This window comes from Ascaphus truei, chromosome 21 (assembly GCF_040206685.1).
Source record: "Ascaphus truei isolate aAscTru1 chromosome 21, aAscTru1.hap1, whole genome shotgun sequence".
NCBI lineage: Eukaryota > Metazoa > Chordata > Amphibia > Anura > Ascaphidae > Ascaphus > Ascaphus truei.
The window spans coordinates 9,070,435-9,088,665 of record NC_134503.1 but is presented as its reverse complement, the minus strand read 5'-3'; the positions used below and the strand labels follow the sequence as shown (position 1 = coordinate 9,088,665).

General features: G+C 40.5%; 1 protein-coding gene across 3 annotated transcripts in view; it reads right to left on the bottom strand.

Moving 5' to 3' along the window:
- Positions 1–16,992, bottom strand: part of EGFL7 (EGF like domain multiple 7) — a 28,888-nt gene extending 11,896 nt beyond the window's left edge. Inside the window, exons 1-4 of one of the 3 annotated variants that reach the window (XM_075578906.1) lie at positions 16,791–16,992; positions 13,859–13,916; positions 5,326–5,512; positions 466–588 (exon numbers count right to left, since the gene is read on the bottom strand). In XM_075578906.1, the coding sequence (XP_075435021.1) occupies positions 466–588; positions 5,326–5,405 (203 nt within the window). In that variant the 5' untranslated portion in view covers positions 5,406–5,512; positions 13,859–13,916; positions 16,791–16,992. Of the gene's footprint in view, positions 1–465; positions 589–5,325; positions 5,513–10,668; positions 10,856–13,858; positions 13,917–14,344; positions 14,451–16,790 lie in introns of those variants that run through there. The other 2 variants (XM_075578907.1, XM_075578908.1) reach the window with 2 other exon arrangements.
- Between the last annotated feature and the right edge of the window lie 1,239 nt (positions 16,993–18,231).

The window sequence follows — 18,231 nt, the reverse complement described above, 5'->3', positions numbered from 1 at the left end:
GAAATGCTATGCACTCTTGATCAGCAACTTATGTAATGTTGATAATGCACCCCTAGCCCTGTAGGCTGCCAGTGATGGCACAACATTTAAGGGGTCAAAAGAGAATGCTTTATTGCACCCCTGTTCTCTCTAAGACACTTCAAGAACTTCTCCTGCCATTGTACTACATACACTATTCAGCTCTACCTATGAAGCATGTTGTGTGTCCTGTATGACCAGCTGTAGCTATAAACCAGAAAGGGTTCTGCGTGTGCGGAGCTGCATAGGCTAGGGGACTTCGATAAGCATTGATTGGACGTACCTTCATGCAGCACGAGTAGAAGAACCCTAGTGGTACCTATTTGTATGTGCAGAATGTTGGAGGGTCTGATACTCCTCCCAGCTAAAGAGCTTCATAAAAAAATAATATTACCCCTTCCCTCCTCTAATATTACAGACTCCCCACAAAGATGCATAAATTCTAACCTGTACGTACTGCAGAGTCGGTGACCTTCGCACAAGGTCATAACGGGCTTGTAAACAGGTTGAACAAAGGATTCTGTGAGGGGCACTGTTCCAGTTTGTCCAATGGCTGGGCATATCCTACGGCTTAAAACAGAAGGGCAGTGTCATCCCAACGGGATCATAAAACGTGCAACATTTATACTCCTACCAAAAGCAGGAACCGCTCCCGACGTTTTTATTTCACGCATATTCACTGTTAAACATTTACAAAAGGTTTCCGCTTTCTAAATGTCAAAGAGGAGCTCACAGAGAATCCCCTTCCTGCGGCCCGATTAAAATCCTACTGGATTTTTGTGCGGTTTTATACAGATGCAGCAAGACTTAATGTCATTGGCGACACAGATAAATATTATTGTAAAGTAAATCTTACCACAACGTGCAATGTATAATGGGCTGCGTTCAGTTACTTTAAAATACAGTATAATGTAGGGGTATTCCATTATTTGTCAACAGCCCCTTTACAATATACAGTAAGTGTTGTGTAGCATGAAAGGTGAAGACACTGGGAGGATTGTGAGTACAACATCATTCATTTGTTAAATAAGACATTGATACAAGTACTTCAAAACTAAGACCGAAATCACAGGTACTGTACTGGAGCAGGTCTAAGTACCACCTAAAAATATGCACTCAAAGATACTGGGTATATAACCAATTAAGGTGGTACTGTACTTAGACTTGTGATTTTGGTCTCGTTTTTGCTGGTTTCTACCTTTACCTTCCTGTACACACCTCCCCATTGGTTTGAGGATGAATTGGGTAGCTACTCTGAAATTAAAATGCAAAGTGGTCCTTCTTCTCTCTGTGCTAATGATGCGAGTATTCTAAAAATAGCTGCAAATATGCTATCCTTCAAACCTAATATTTCAATTTTGCCTGCGACCTATGCAGTCTCATTCATTGGAAGACAACCTCGCACAATGTTTGCGCCTGTGATCTCGTAGACTGGAACGGCGTCCCGCTGATGTAAGAACTATTCTATTACACTGGCGCAGAACCACCGTTGGTGATGACTTGGGTCACTGGGATTTGATGTGGGCGCATTGTTAAAGTATGTGGCTGCTGAAACCAAGTTGATTTAAAGAGGATGCATGGTTAGACACCTACACACGTGGGACTGTTCAATGTCTTATAGGAACTATTGGTGTGTTATGTCTTTAGTATAGCAAACTATAGGATAATCATGTGTGACGCTGTCGGTGCACATCGCTTTCTAGGTCCAATGAAAACTGACACTACATCAAACATTCGGAATGGGAAAGACGAGATGAGACCTGAAGCTGACCCTGCTTTCCCATTGAACCACGTAACATCGTGCCCTAAAGACCACATATAAGTCCCTGTAAAGCTGCATCCAATCATAGCCGTGGTCAACCCAGCATTTCTAATAAAAATCCCTTTTCACCTCCAATCTGTCATGTCATTTCTAATAAGCTGCTTTGTATAGAAAGCAAAAAGCACTCAGCACAGACGGAATTAGTGCCTGTCAGACAGGATGTGTCAGTTTCAGCCTCCTACAGTATAGCGCAGCTCTGCATCTATCCATGCCGCTCCGATATTCTATACTGCCCTGCTGGCTTTGTCAATCAATAAAGAAGAAGCCGGAGAGAAGGAAACAAGACCGTGCCATAGAAATGCTAAACTGTGAACTCATTTGTAATCATTATAATGCATAATTATATATATATACATACATACATGTAGAGGTATCAGTACCGTGTTAGCCGAGCTTCAATAATCAAAAAATAAATAGATGATACCGTTCTGTGGCTAACAAAATGCTTTTATTTGTGCGAGCTTTCGAGATACACTGATCTCTTCTTCCGGCGGTGTTACAATGAATGAAGCAAGCAAAAGCTATACTATAAACAGTGTCTATTGGAATGTTATCTGTGCTGGTCCTTCCCCCGGTGTGGATGTGTTTTATGGCTGGAGGTGTCAAAAGGTTCCTAAAAGCAAGTGATGAAAGAGTGTGTGTGTGTATCTGTGAATAAAAATGAATGGAGAGCCCACAGTATATACAGTGCTTTTTCCATCCCTATACACCAATAGGGACCACATAGTATCCACACACACTTTTAGTTGTGCTACTAACTCTCACATTTCCACACCCACCCACACCATTTATATCCACTCCCACTCCACACACACCTTTTGTAAAGCACTGTATATACTGTGGGCTCTCCATTCATGTTAATTCACACTGATACACATACACACTCTTTCATCACTTGCTTTCAGGAACCTTTTGACAACTCCAGCCATAAAACACATCCACACCGGGGGAAGGACCAGCACAGATAACATTCCAATAGACACTGTTTATAGTATAGCTTTTGCTTGCTTCATTCATTGTAACATCGCCGGAAGAAGAGATCGGTGTATCTCGAAAGCTCGCACAAATAAAAGCATTTCGTTAGCCACAGAACGGTATCATCTATTTATTTTTTGATATATATATATATCAAAAACGAATAGACTATACCGTTCTGTGGTTAACGAAATGCTATCGTTAGCCACATAAAAGTATCGTCTATTCGTGTTTGATTATTAAGATCGGCTAACACGGTACAGATACCTCTACATCTACATACAACTATATACATTCTGGAAAATTACATGCAATCCTCACACTGATGATACCCATCAATGTTGAAACATGTCTGTGAGTGGTTTGTACTTGCTTTGCTGATCCCATGCTGTGCTTAAAAGCTGTGTGAACGGCGATGCATCAGCTTAAATGGGCTCATGTGAATGGATATTCCAGGCAAAAGGTGACACATTGCGTGCTCATTTACATGTCATTTCCCAGAATCCCTTGCTGCAGTGGGAGCACTGTATGCTGGGGATAATGGTGAAAGGCGGGGTTCCAAACCTGTCTAAGACACGTGAATGTGCTCACAAGTGATATTCTTTATTGGCTATATATATATTTTATTTTTTACATATATAATTAGAGAATCAGTTTTCTTTCTATATATATATATATATCTATATATATATATATATAGATATATATACATATACATACAGAGAGAGAGAGAGAGAGAGAGAGAGAGAGAGAGAGAGAGAGAGAGAGAGAGAGAGAAAACTGATTCTGTAATTATAAGACGTAGAATAATCTTATTTTTTCTTACTTTTGAGTGAATTCACCCTTAACGTCATCAGTGCTACAAAGGTCAGCTCTGTAATGCTTTGTACGTTATATGATTCTCCTAATAATCTCATCGTTCCCACCTCATAATGTGCATAATTATTCTCATAAATGAAATGGATTCATGTTACTTTGGATATTACTGAAATATGTAAGGCAGATTAATGTGCCAGTGGTGCCTTTATCTGAATGATACGCGTTTTAACTCGGTATAGAATGAAACCCTATCTTTCCCACGGGATTGCGCTGCCATGTGCACCAGTTCCCAGCGGAATTCAACTTTCATATCTGTGTAGACATTGTAGCTATTCACATTCGAGTGTAATTCAATGAGCACAGCTCCTCTCGATCAATGCCTCGCTCCTTCCCAATACGCATTAAGACGGTCTGACAGCAAATGAGTAACAAATGTTTTACAGCCATTGTGTGTAAAAGAATTATTTCCCCCCCCCCAAAAAAAATAACAGGTTGTAAAATGTAACCCCTTCACTGCCAGATGAGGCAGCTCCTTGTGACCTTGGGCAAGTCACTTTATCTCCCTATGCCGCATGCACCAAACACATAGATGGTAAGCTCATCTGGGCAGGGACTGTGTCTGTAACATTTCTATGTGCTGCGTACCGCGCGCTGTACTGTAACTGTGACGCGCTGTGTGTCCCATTGGGAGAAAAGCGCTACATGAAATAAAGTTATTATTATTACTTTGTGGTACTGCGGCGTGAATAAAAATATGGCGTCAGCGCCGTGTGCATTTGGCGTAATTTGATTGCCCCCTATAAATATCGCCGTTTGCGATTGTCAAATGTCTTGACTTTATTTCGTAATATTATCTACTAAATTAGAGACCCAAAAAACGTAACCCAAATCTAGCGGAGCAGGCCATTTCGGTTAATCATGTTGATTAAGCCGTTTGATTTAACGGTGCGTTTTCTGCTGTACACCTTTAATTCCTGAAAACTTTTTCTAATTAACCCTTTCAACCCTGCTACATTTTGTGCTGCGATGTGTCTGTGTAGCAGAGAAGCGGTTAAGGGCTGAAAACTAATTGTTGTGTTTCTGTATACTTAGATTTTTTTATACTGTACAGTAATAGAAATGCACAGACAACAAAACCCCTTCACTGCTAAGGTTTACAGCAGGGGTGGGCAACTCTAGTCCTCAAGGGCCACCAACAGGTCAGGTTTTCAGGATATCCCTGCTTCAGCACAGGTGGCTCAATCAGTGGCTCAGTCAAAGACTGAGCCACTGATTGAGCCACCTGTGCTGAAGCAGTGTCCTCTTGAAAACCTGACCTGTTGGTTCACCCCTGGCCTGCTGCATATTTGCAGCATGACGCTTTGCAGTCCCCAGGGAGCAAAGAGCAGTAAGCACATTACAACTACACTTGTGGTTGTTTTTCTCAGCGCTGCATGTGGGAGGCTTAACCATTTTTCGACAATGTCTGCACAAAACAGAAGTCTGTCTCATTCTCAGGCTATAGTCCCATCAAGTCTTTCAACACAAAAGCAGATCCGTTTTGTCGTCTCCGTGGAACAGAATGGCTGGACTTGGCCTTTGTGTGTTCCCCCTAGCAGTTACAAGAGGCTGGCTGTGCTCATTGTGGCTGGCAGGAAAGCTCGGCGGTGTATGCCTACAGTATGTGAAGTGCAAACAAAGAAGAGGCTTACCCTGAACGGTAAAAGTGCCCAGTGCCAGTCACTCCAAGGATTAAGACGCAACCCATGAGCAGGCAGCTGATTTCCCACATCTCTGGCCTGGCTTTGGATCCCTGCTGTGAAATATTGTGTCAAAGTAAATTCACTGCCCTTTCCGCTGAGCCGTTCTTGTAGCATGGGACCTCTTCGGAGGTACTCCCTGGAACACAAAGGGGAAGAGACAATGGGTTAAGTTTACATGAGCTACAGCAGGGGTGCTGCAGGGGTGTGGTCTACAGCAGGGGTGCTCAACTCCAGTCGTCAAGACGCCCAACAGGTCAGGATATCCCAGCTTCAGCACAGGTGGCTCAATCAGTGGCTCAGTCAAAGACAGCCACCTGTGCTGAAGCTGGGATATCCTTAAAACCTGACTTGTTGGTGGCCCTTGAGGACTGGAGTTAGCCACCCCTGTAATACACCATAATGACCACTTCCCACTGTGCTTACTGCCTGAAGCTAAAATCATTGAAAGGTTCCTTACTAAATGGATGCTAAGTAACACACCAGCTGGAACTCCCACAGTAGGCTGTATTTTGGCCATTCAAAGAGCTCGATATGCAGCCTCCAAAGAATTGTTGGACTCCACTGCAGAGATTACCTTCTGCTAAAATGTATGACATTCATTCCAAAATATCGCAAACACCAATAAGTAATCTCACACCCTGATATATCCCACTGTTCAGAGCCATTCCAAAATATATGTTTTCCCCCTTCCTATAATACAAAAAAAGATGAGGATTGTACAAATGCCCTTCACTGGTTCCCAAACTAGCCTCGGTCCTTCACCCATCCCCATGTTTGCAATGGCACTTGGTATTCTAGAAATCTGGTATGGCACCTTGTCCCAATGGTGACATTGTATTCAGGTATAATAGCAGTGAGAGACTGTACATAATGCCGCAATCCCCCCTATACAAGTTTGCTGCTGGTTAAAAGATAGACCTTACATATAGAAAAACAAAAAGAACGATTTCTGCGCTCCTACCAATTAGGCTAAAATAAAATCGTGATCTCATGAATAAGGGTTATTATGTTAAACTATTTGGCCAAAGCGTTATAAGCCTGAAAGCCACATCAAGGCATAACCACATTTTGCAGGTTCCTACACTGAAGATATAATAGCAGTGCCTGGAATATTATAGAATACTTTGTAACAATATCAAGGTCTAGGAATGTAGAAGAAAAAGGGGAGTAAAGAAGTCAAGTGGTCTTGATTAAACAATCCAAAAGGATTTATTGAAGATATATCGACGTTTCGGTCCACTTGCGGGCCAAAGGCGTTGATCTATCTTCAATAAATCCTTTGGATTGTTTTATCAAGACCACTTGGTGCTGACTTCTTTACTCTACTGGATTCCACTACGATGCCGGACCGCCTTTGATGAGCGCCGTTGGCAAGTATCGTGTTTTTGTGAGTGCACCACGCAACAGTATCGAAGAAAAAGGGGGGGAAATGTTTTAACTTCCAGTGCCCTATGGATGATGCACGTTGAATGCTACAGACTGGTACTGTAGTAGGTCCTTTCTATATAACACGTCATTCCTTCCATATTCCCATGTGTGCTACATCATATGCCAAGGCGTGCCGCACTGAAGTGGAAGAGGTCGGCCAACCCTTCCATTCCACCTCCAAAGAATAGGAGTTACACGACTGCTGCATTACCGATCACATAACTCAGAGAGCAAAACGATTGTGACCCTGCTGCTGAAAAACCTGTTGGCACACACGGGTTAAAAGTGTGCTCCAAAGTTTATATTCCTGCTTCTTTATCATTTACATCAATGGCCATATAAAAATACCTCTCCGTATATAACAGATGCTACTCAATGGCAATGGTAACTGTGGGAAACAGGATACTAAGCTCTATGAACCATTTGCTCTAACCCAGTATTGCCAGTTATTATGTCATTTTGGCTCAGTAACAACATACCAAACCAAAAAGTGGCCACCACCATTAGCTCTACTGTATCTGTAAACCTCCCAAAAATTATATTCAGCATTAATCCTTTTTAGTTTATAAATGGTGAAATTTCAAGTCTGGGTGCAATTGGAATTCTTAATTATAGTCCGAGACGTTCTACTCAAAGAATAATTGATCTTAATATCACAATTGATCTACCTTAGTTAACTACAATTGTGTGTTAAAAGAAGCTACGTTTAGTTGGTTAACCTCTGAGATCTTAGACAAGTCTTATTGTATGGCTCATATAATTGAGAAAGGCAGTAATCTAATCAGGACAGTAACACAATGGGGGTTGTCTCTGCGGTTGCAGAACTGAAGAAGTATCAATGCAAAGAATGGCACTAAAATCTATCTATCTATCTATCCGTCTATCCGTCTATCTATCTATCTATCTATATATATAAAAAGAAAGAAATATGAGTTTTCTCAAAGCACTATAAGAAAACCATGACCAAGGTACATATATTATACACAAAAGCAAGGTGTGGATAATAAACAATTAGCAGGCACAATGATGAATATTTTGGTGCATAAAAGGACAAAAATCGAGTCCAGTGTCCTTTGATTATTCATGGCCCGGAAACCATTACCAATATGGAGTGATAAAAATGTCACGAACGAAATGTAGCGACGTTACATGCACTAGTAGCGATCAATGGTCCCAATTAAAGCACAGCAAGACGCCACTAATGCTTCTGCTTTAAACTTGACCTGGATAATACTTTTGTCTATTTGAAGCTAGGATGGATCTGAACATATTTTCTCCTTTAATTACCTACCCTGCTTTATCAGGCAGATTGGGGCTATCTGCGCAGGCGAAGAAAGGCCAGGAATGATTTCTGCAAAGGTCACGGCGAACATAAAAATGTGGAAATCCAGGTTCAGGCTTCTAAGCAGGCCGGACCGACGAGTATTCAGGGAGGGCCTACTGCAGGGTGTCATACCATTGAATGGATCAGTACCAGGACGTTCCTATCTGCAGCAGATAAGCACTAGGTCAGAGGTAGTCAACTCCAGTCCTCAAGAGCTACCAACAGGTCGGGTTTCCAGGATATCCCTGTTTCAGCAGAGCTGGCTTAATCAGTGGCTCAGCAAAAGACTGTTACTGTGCTGAAGCAGGTATGGATTGAGCCACCTGTGCTGAAGCTGGGATATCCTGAGAACCTTGAGGACTGAAATTGAGACCTCCTGCACTAGTCGATTGCAAGGGGATTTTGATAAGAGATGTTACAAATGAAATCCCTTAAAGAGTCCTGGTAATCCCAATGCTTTGCATCCCCTTGTAATTACAGTATATTCAACATGGCTGTTAAAGCTGCAGTTCATGCAATATCCTGCATGTGTGATTTTTTTAATAAATCAGTTCTGTAGTAAGAAAAAATACTTTTAGCATTTTCTGTTTAAAAAAACAACTTTGAAAGACCAATTTTCTTGTATTCTATTTTAACAAGCATGCTTGTTCCTATAGCAACGATTTACATTCCCCATATTTAAAGATGTGGCCAAACTTTTCGATCAATAGACGGAGAACAAATTGACCGGCAGCTATGCAGTTCTTTAGGTAATTAGAGATTGCCCACATGAAACTATTGAAGTTAAAAAAAAACTAAAAAAAAAAAAAAAAAACGGGAGCCTGAACTGCAGCTTTAAGTGCAGATGACAGATTTCACTCTGTGCTACAAGTAACAGCAGAAAGCGCTCCCCTAGCACATTTCTCACTGGAATCAATGTATAGCACTCGCAGACCAAGCAGCAGAGGCATGACTACCTGGAATCATTGCATGTCACCACCTGATCTACACAGAATTTATAGCTGCTCTTAAAATATATCAATCATGCCATGCCTAGATCAACACATATCTATCATGCTTTACGTGAGGATGTGCTGATTTGTAAAGTCACTGAGCTCATAATGTTGACTGTGTGTCTTTGAACAGTGCCTTACCAAAGCATAGCATGTCATGTATCAGTATTAGTTGCTGCCAGAGATACTAGCAATGCATTGCCCAACTCTCTGGTAGTGATGGGGTTAAAGCCGGGGTGGCAACTCCAGTCCACAAGCGCCACCAACAGGTAAGGTTTTCAGGATATCCAACAGGTAAGGTTTTCAGGATATCCCGACATCCGCACAAACAGTGGCTCAGTAGTGCCACTGGCCGAGCCAACTGTGCTGAAGAAGGGATATCGTGAAAACCAGACCTGTTGGTGGCCCTTGAGAACCGGAGTTTCTCCCTCCTGTGTTAAAGGGTCTCTTTCAAAAACAGCCAGGGAAACGGGTTTCTTCCCCATCTGTTCAGGATAAAGAACAATAAAATGCTTCAATGCAAAGGCATGCAACATAAATCCCTTTCTAAGCAGTTACCCACAACGTTTTACTTCTACAATAATAATGACTTGGTGACCGCTGCTCAGCCCCCACTAATAAAACCCAAGCACAGTATTAAAGGTGATAGCAGCATTCCAACATCTCAAATCCACAAGCATCCAAACGGGACACAGAAAAGGAAAATAAACTTCACCATCTGGAATCAGACAAGCCGAACCTCTAATTAAAGACTTTCTAAACGACTTGGATTTGTGAGGAATCTGTGTATATTATCCCACAGGCATTGGGGGGGATAGTATTGCAGTCATGGAAAAAGCATGCGTTTTTATTACATTTCAGCACTGCATGTATTGGACCACAATGGATAATCTAACCAGCTCTCAAAGCTCATTCTTACCCAAAGGAGTCACTGCTGCTTGGAGGACATGCAGATGCATTCATTAAATGATTTTATGTTTGGCGAATATGATATAAAAAGGATAAACTTGCATTATTAAAGGAGCCACGTGGTTTGCACAGTAAATCCTTTTCTGCAATAATAAGGCTTTTTCACATGCAAAAAAAAAAATATATATTCGGTTTTCTGTTCCACTAGGTGGAGTGCTATACAAATAGGTGAAAGTTTATGGAAAATCCGGGAATTCTGAATTACTGAAGTTTTACAGAAAAAAAAAACTCATAATACTATTTTCCGATCAACAAGCAACTCGAGACTTTAACAGATCAGTCAGGACTTTGCATCCCAGGCATATTCAGACAACAGGATCTCCTGACATTACTGTTATAATACTTGCAAACAGTTCTCTACATCCTCAGTCGCCACAGGACCTTTAACTGAGCCCATTACCAAAAGGTAGGAAAACGTTCTACTTTTACAGCCCACTGTATAGGAATATGGGTTACATACAGGGTGTGGATGCTTGTGTGAGACAGTGACTCCACAACAGATAATATTCAGATTGACAGCTGCATGCATATTAAAAGTAAATTCACAAACGTGGTTTTCTTTGATTGGATGTTACTCACTTTTGATCCCAGGGAGGGGAATAACTTTAAAACCAATATATGAAGGTTGCTTTGATGTTGCTGGTTCACCAAGTGCTAGCTAGAAGTTATTACTCCCACTTATTTCTCCTGCTTTTTTTTTCTTAAATCATGACTCTTTTTAGATGGTAAATGTCCTTGAGACTGTGCTGGTTACACTTAATCCATGAAGCTGGAATATACATTGATCACTACTCTGAAAGTGACACAGTCCAGGGGAATCCCCTCCCCCACGTGCCAGCAGGGAAACCACCCTCTCCCCTTTTCCTATTGGACACAGGACCAGTTTTTGGATGACATCATAGAGATGTGATTCCACCTGATTTACACCCATCCTTCCCCCATTCACTGAAAGTGACTTGATCACTTGACACAAGAAGGGAGATGGAACGTACAGTCTAGCTGCTATATGGCTGGACTACATCTCCTAAAAGGATTTAGAAGGTACTGAGTGATATGAAGCAATACTCCCTTTCATACTTCGTAAGCTTCTTCTTGAAAGAACTCAAGGACAAGTCTATGGCAATTTGGGAAAGTTGGAAGTGGAGACTGCATACACTGTAAATGCAAGTTCTTGGCTGAAACTGGACATAAAATACCATCCATTCGTTCCCATTGTGGATGTCAACATGTTTATGAAGAAGATTTCCCCTGGCTGCTTTGTGGAAGGCAAATAGAGACACCTAAAATATACAGAAGGTGGTACCCACCCCAACACGGCAAGGGTTAACACAGGCTCGACCATATTCACACAACAGAGGCTGTAGCAATGCAGTAGATAGAAGTTTGCCCAGGTTATTTAGATCAACTCACTGTACTTAGCCAAGTCACTCAAGCCTAATTACTGCCCAAGGACGTGTATTTTTCTCTCCCACAGGAGGAGTATTTTCTGTGACACTGCATTGACTGCCAAGCAAGTTTACAATAAGACTCATTTAGTGCTGGATGGAGCTGCAGCCATTTGCTGTTGAGCAATTAAGGGGTTAATGCAATATGAGAGGCATTTTTCTGAAGACCGTATAAAGTTAACAAGGTTGTTTCATCATGTAAAAGATGCCTGCATTTTACTGACGATGATACAATAGACATTTTAAGATGATATCCCTTGTTGCTGAATTTCTGGAAGAGGATCACAATTACCAGTATTATTAATATCACAGCTATTTAAATCAAGAAAATGCTCCTCACCACATGTCACTTTTAAAAGTACACTGTCCTTTTTTCCCCTTGAATTTTGACTCTCTCAAAAAAAAAACATTTAATTGTAGAAAATTTTAAAAAATTGCAGATAAGTGGATTTAAAAAAAAAAAAATTCGACAAAGTTAGATTTTTTTCACTAATTCAATCAAACTTCATTGAAACCCCAATAATATTGTTTAACCCCCTCCTGCATACAAACTGAAATTGTTGTCTCATCCATCACAAATCAGTTGAAATCCTGTCTCTTGTGCTTCCTATTCTTGTGCTTCCTATCCAAAATAAACCACCTTCTGTTGGAAGCAAACAGATGAACAGGTGTCTGTGTGTGTTTGGATTACCCTAAATAGTTTCACTGCTATGGTTTACAGCTCACAGCACAAGCTCAAGTCATTTGTAAATATGGATTATCTGAGTACCCAAGTCAACTCAACTCAGCTGCCCTGTAATAGTACACATTTATTTGGTCAGACTTTCATTGCTGGGTGCACCATTATCCTATTCCAAAGATGCCCTGTAATTAAGTATTTATTATTTTTAACATGTGAACATTCAACCTAGATACAGGTTTAACCATATACATATTTTTTTATTTTTTCCTATTTCATACTGGATGAGGAAATGCTAGCAGGACTAGTGATGCTAGTAGAATAAAAATAATTGTTGCTTGAGAATCTCTATTTAATCCCTTCATCTTTGAAAGGTTCTAAAATGCCTCGTCAAATGTGGGATGCCCATTCAGTGCCGAAGCAGGAAATGCATTACATGAAGTTAATGTGCTTACATGAAGTTAATGTGCTTACATGAAGTTAATGTGCTTACATGTAGTTAATGTGCTTGCATGTAGTTAATGTGCTTGCATGCCTCATTTACACGTTAGGAATATATCGTAGTCCGAAATAAGGACTGCAAACTGTGCATAGAAGCAGCTATTGTAATTCCATGTCCAGTCAATAGAAATGATTGCAATGGACATCTATACGCTGAATGAGTATTAATGATATGTAAAGAGCTGTTTCCACCAATACTATGCGAGCTGTTGAATGAAGGTTTTTAAGGGAACCCTTTTTGCAGCTGTACATTTTGAGGCCACACAATGTCTCCTGCTCCCAGACATTCCTAAGCCAGCTGCCTGAGCAAGACAAATAAGCCCATTCCTTGCATTATTCCATTACACTGCCAGGATCAGAGACAAAGGGTTATGAGCTGAGCGGTCCTCAGTCATTTTACATTAACTTGGTTTCCTTCTCTATGTACAATGTATTCTGTATCTCTATAATGGATAATATATCACACACACACACACATTCCCAGCACATAAGGGAAATATTGTTATAAGTATATATATATATATATATTATATCCATACATACACACAGACACACAAGCAATAAGTGAGTATAGTATAGATATAGGATAAAGTATCTGTTGTCTAAATTTAGCAAAGGTTGAACTTGATGGACGCATGTCTTTTTTCTACCTCATCTATGACTGTATGTAACTATATATATAGATATAGATATATATATATATATAAATAGATATATATATATATATATATATATATATATATATATATATATCTATATCTATATATATATATATCTATATCTATATATATATATATATATATATATATATATATATATATATATATATATACACACATACATACTGTACATACATACACATACACACCCACACACCAACAATATATATGTATATAACATATGATATAGATGAAGAAATATAACCAATGACTTCTTTGTAATGTACACACAATTCACAAGGAGATCTTCCCTTTGTTTGATAGGACCAAGTTACATTCTTTTCCAACACTGATAAATGAAAGGGGAATACAGTACATTTTTTTTTTTTAATAATAACCAGACTTTAAAAAAAAAAAAAAAAAAATACATTCACCTATAATGCTAACCTCATGTCTGTTTCTGTTCTGCAATAACATGCACTTACCTCTTCACTTCCCAGGAATCTGCATAGTGTCTGCATGCGCCAGGCCCGTTTCATGTAACTAGATGGAAAAAAAAACACACACACAAGTATATTAACTTCATTATGGATCCATTGTTCAAAGCAAAATATTACTTAATATTCGACTTTCAATGACGTAATTGCAGATGAATAACGTTGTCATCTGCAGCTCCATATACAGCACAAAGAATGATAGATAAGATCAAAGTCTCGCTGATTGAAACCACTAATAATGAAAAGTTAATAGAGCAAGAGTATGAACTGTCCATAGCATTGTAAAAATCTATTTAACGGGTTAAACATGTCTTTAAGTGAAAGCTTCCATGCTACATTGGGAGAAAGAGCATGGATGCAAATGTATCTATGGCGATCGGTCATTCTGATCATTATTTTATCCATATTTGTAGCTCCCTTTATTTAGAATGTCAGTTTTAAGTCTAAAGCATGTTACAATGTCTTAATTTATACCTTTCCAGGGTCCAAGCTTGAAACTGCTGAAATACCCTGGTATTGTAACTTGTGGACTGCAGGCTGGCTGGTTGCAGATAACATAGGAAGGTTAAGTGGTTTTGAATTCCTAAACCCCACTAGTTTAACCCCGTGGGTTACACTATCGTATAGAGCAGGGGTGCTCAACTCCATTCCTCAAGCCCCCCCCCCCTCCCAACAGGTCAGGTTTTCAGGATATCCCAGCTTCAGCACAGGTGGCTCAGAGGCTTAGTCGAAGACTGCGCCTCTGATTGAGCCACCTGTGCTGAAGCACGGACTGATTGAGCCACCTATGTTGAAGCAGGGATATCTTGAAAACCTGACCTATTGGAGGGGAGGGGGTTGCTTGAGGACTGGAGTTGAGTACCACTGGTTTAGAGCAGGACTGGCCAACGCCAGTCCTCAAAGGCCACCAACAGGTCAGGTTTTAAGGATATCCATGTTTCAGCACAGGTGGCTCAATCAGTGGCTCAGTCATTGACGGAACCACCGCACCTGTGCTGAAGCAGGGATATCCTCAAACCCTGACCTTTTTGGTGGCCCTCGAGGACTGGCGTTGGCATCCCTGGTATACGGCATTGTAATTGGTGGAAACCGATTATCTTCATGTATATTTCTTTGCATTCAATGCTGGAACCAGATTTCTCAAGCTAATTAAGCCATCCTTTAATTGGGGGACTTTAAATTAACTGGTGCAATATATATTCCCTACTGCAAAAGTAAATAAAACACTTACAACTGCCCCAATGACATTGAGGGTGATTACGGCTAAAGGAATTGTTGCTTTTTTTTATAAACACTATATTTAGATATTTTGCAAACTCCACAGTATATGGATTCAATTAGTCAAGTATTTCAGATAAAGGTAAATTGGTAATTGGATTCTTGGGGGGGATCATGAAAGGAAAACATTTAACAAATGTGGGATATGCACCAAATGAAAAGTATAATAGGATTTGTTCCTGATTTAAACATCCAGACAATTACGTCATGGTACAGACACAGAAGAGTAAAATAATCAAAATTAAAACTGTATTGTTTTAAATCCACGTCAAGATAATGTAGCTAATGTATCTTTTCATCTTTAGTATTTTGACTGTAAATATTCCTAATACAGCATTCCCATGTAGTGAAGAAAAAAATAATAATAACAATAGCATGTTCTTGTATAGCGCTGCTAGTTTTATGTAGCGCTTTACAGAGACATTTTGCAGGCACAGTCCCTGTCCCGTGGAGCTTACAATCTATGTTTTGGACAGGGAGATAAAGTGACTTGCCCAAGATCACAAGGTTTCCCAATGTAATGTGACATTTTCCAATCAACCTTACAGTATTAACATTTGCTTCTCTGGAATAGATTTGAATATTTTTGCTGGACACTTATTGTTCTACCCGCTTATCTGTTTGACAAATTATGGTATCATAATTACAATGAAAGAACACAAGACAAACAATGAATATTAATAAATGACCTGAAGATTCTTAGATCCGCAAACAGTCATTTCAGGAAAGTGAGAAGAAAGAAGAAGAATAAAAAAAGCTTCCACTGTGTTTGGTTACCATGCAAATATTAAAAGATTAAAAACTATTAAACAAAACAACTTATAATTGCCCCATTTTTTTAAATCATTAACATCCAACATCTAGTGTACCCAACAAAACTCCCAGATATAGATAAATCAATGGGAAACTAGTATATCATGATGACTATAGTAATCAATATCATGATCAGTAATACAGTCAATGATGAATAGTGCAAAATACACAAATTGCAAAAGAGCACAGCAGTGACATCTTGAGGTTTCAATATTCTTACATACTCAGGGCTATTGCAGTGTATATATAGTACAGGTGTATATACAGTACAGGTGTACAGTATAGACAGTACAGGTTGCTGGGAGATCTTCATTAGGTTGCTCTGAACTTTTTGCTTGCATGGTTATAACTGCATTTTATTGCATCTCCCTCTATGAACGTGTGCGTCTAAGACATTCTTACGCACCCGACTTGGCGCAGATTTTCATGCCTTGTTGCGTTTGCACACTTCAAAACTGGAATGTTTAAGAGGCACCTAAAAAAAAAAGCCCCTAGCCTGTGCTCGCATTCAGATATCCAGATTACTAATGAGATACACCCTGTGTAGGGATCTTAAATAACAGCTTTCTGGTGAACTCAAAGTCCCACTAATGGCACCAAATGAATGTCCTTCCTCAGCTTAGTTTCTAAGCTGTAACTAAGAATTATTATTAGTTTCTAAGCTGTAACCCAAGAACGGGTTTCCATTGTCGCCAAACGCAGAGGTAAATCGAAAGAAAATGAGGTGCTAGTTGACAAGTCACGCGCAGGCGTGAGAACATACATTAATTATACATTGCAGTATACTCCCGGATAAAATGGATTTAAATGCAAGTAAATGATATATTACCTGCTGAAGTGCCGTGCGTATCCTGAGCTCCCAGCCACGGCGTTGCCATGGTGCCCGCGTTCTGCCGGCTGCGCTCTTTAACTCCTCGCACCGTGATGCCTGCCGCCCCGCAGAGCTGGGAGAAGATGCCTGCGGGTGCCCTCTGCTCGTCTCTTAACCGTCCCCAACAGTGCTATAAAGCCTCAGCAGTGGTATTTTAAATGTCCGAAGGGATGCTTTTTATGCCCCTCTTCCTGTATAAATCAGGACTGGGATGGACAATCCAGGAGAGGAAATCCTGTGTGTGTTTGGGGCTGATAAAGAGTTCTGTTAGAACAAACACTTAATGCTGAACGCAGGGGCCGGGGCCCTAATGCGATCACACTCAGCAACTAAACGCCTGAACACCATGGTGGGGGGGGGGGGGGGGGGGGAGATAGATCGGCATTCCACAACACACACTTCCATGTTTGCTTTAGTACTTAGATGTCAAAGGGGTAATGGTCCTGGGCAATTACATGATCAAGGCCAGTCTGGCAATCATAGTATACCAAGCCTGCCTTAAACACAGGGGTAGTGCTTACCCATTAGGATATATATTTGGGGGCGCTCATGTTACCCTTAACCTGCCCCCAACTAATATTAATGGAGTCCAATTCTAATTTTCATGCAACCCCACTGATGCTATTCGGGCCAGCAATGCATTGCAATAGGTCGAGAGCGGGGGTGTTAATTGAACATTAAAAGGAGAACGCTAGGAATACACAATGATCAAGCTTAAAAGCTTTCTACTTGTATGTTTTCTGATTTATTGCATATTTATGAACCAGCAGCGGCTCTTAGTTAGTTTAAGGCAGGGGTGGCCAACTCCAGTCTTCAAGGGCCACCAAAAGGTCAGGCTATCCCTGCTTCAGCACAGGTAGCCCAATCGTTGGCTCAGTCAATGACTGAGCCACCTGTGCTGAAGCAGGGACCGCTTTAAAACCAGACCTGTTGATGGCCTTTGAGGACGGGAGTTGGCCACTTCTGGTTTAAGATCTCATGGTGTTAGATAGTTACTTAAATATATAGCATGCAGAACAATAAAACTGGATTGTGGAATGACACACACACACACACACACACACACACACACACACACACACACACACACACACACACACACACACACACACACACACACACACACACACACACACACACACACACACACACACACACACACACACACATTATTATTTATTATGTATTATTTGTTCTTCTGGTTCTAGCAATTTATGGTCCCATTGTGATGTTGAGGCACCAAAGTGGGACCAACATGCTCGCTGCTCCCCCCCCCCCCCCCTCGAGCATGACTCAATTCTACAACCCCAACCAGGACCTATAATGGAGACAGCAGTGGATTTACATATAAGATAAATAAGCTACAGCTTAGGGCCTTGCAATCTGAGGATCCCCCAAA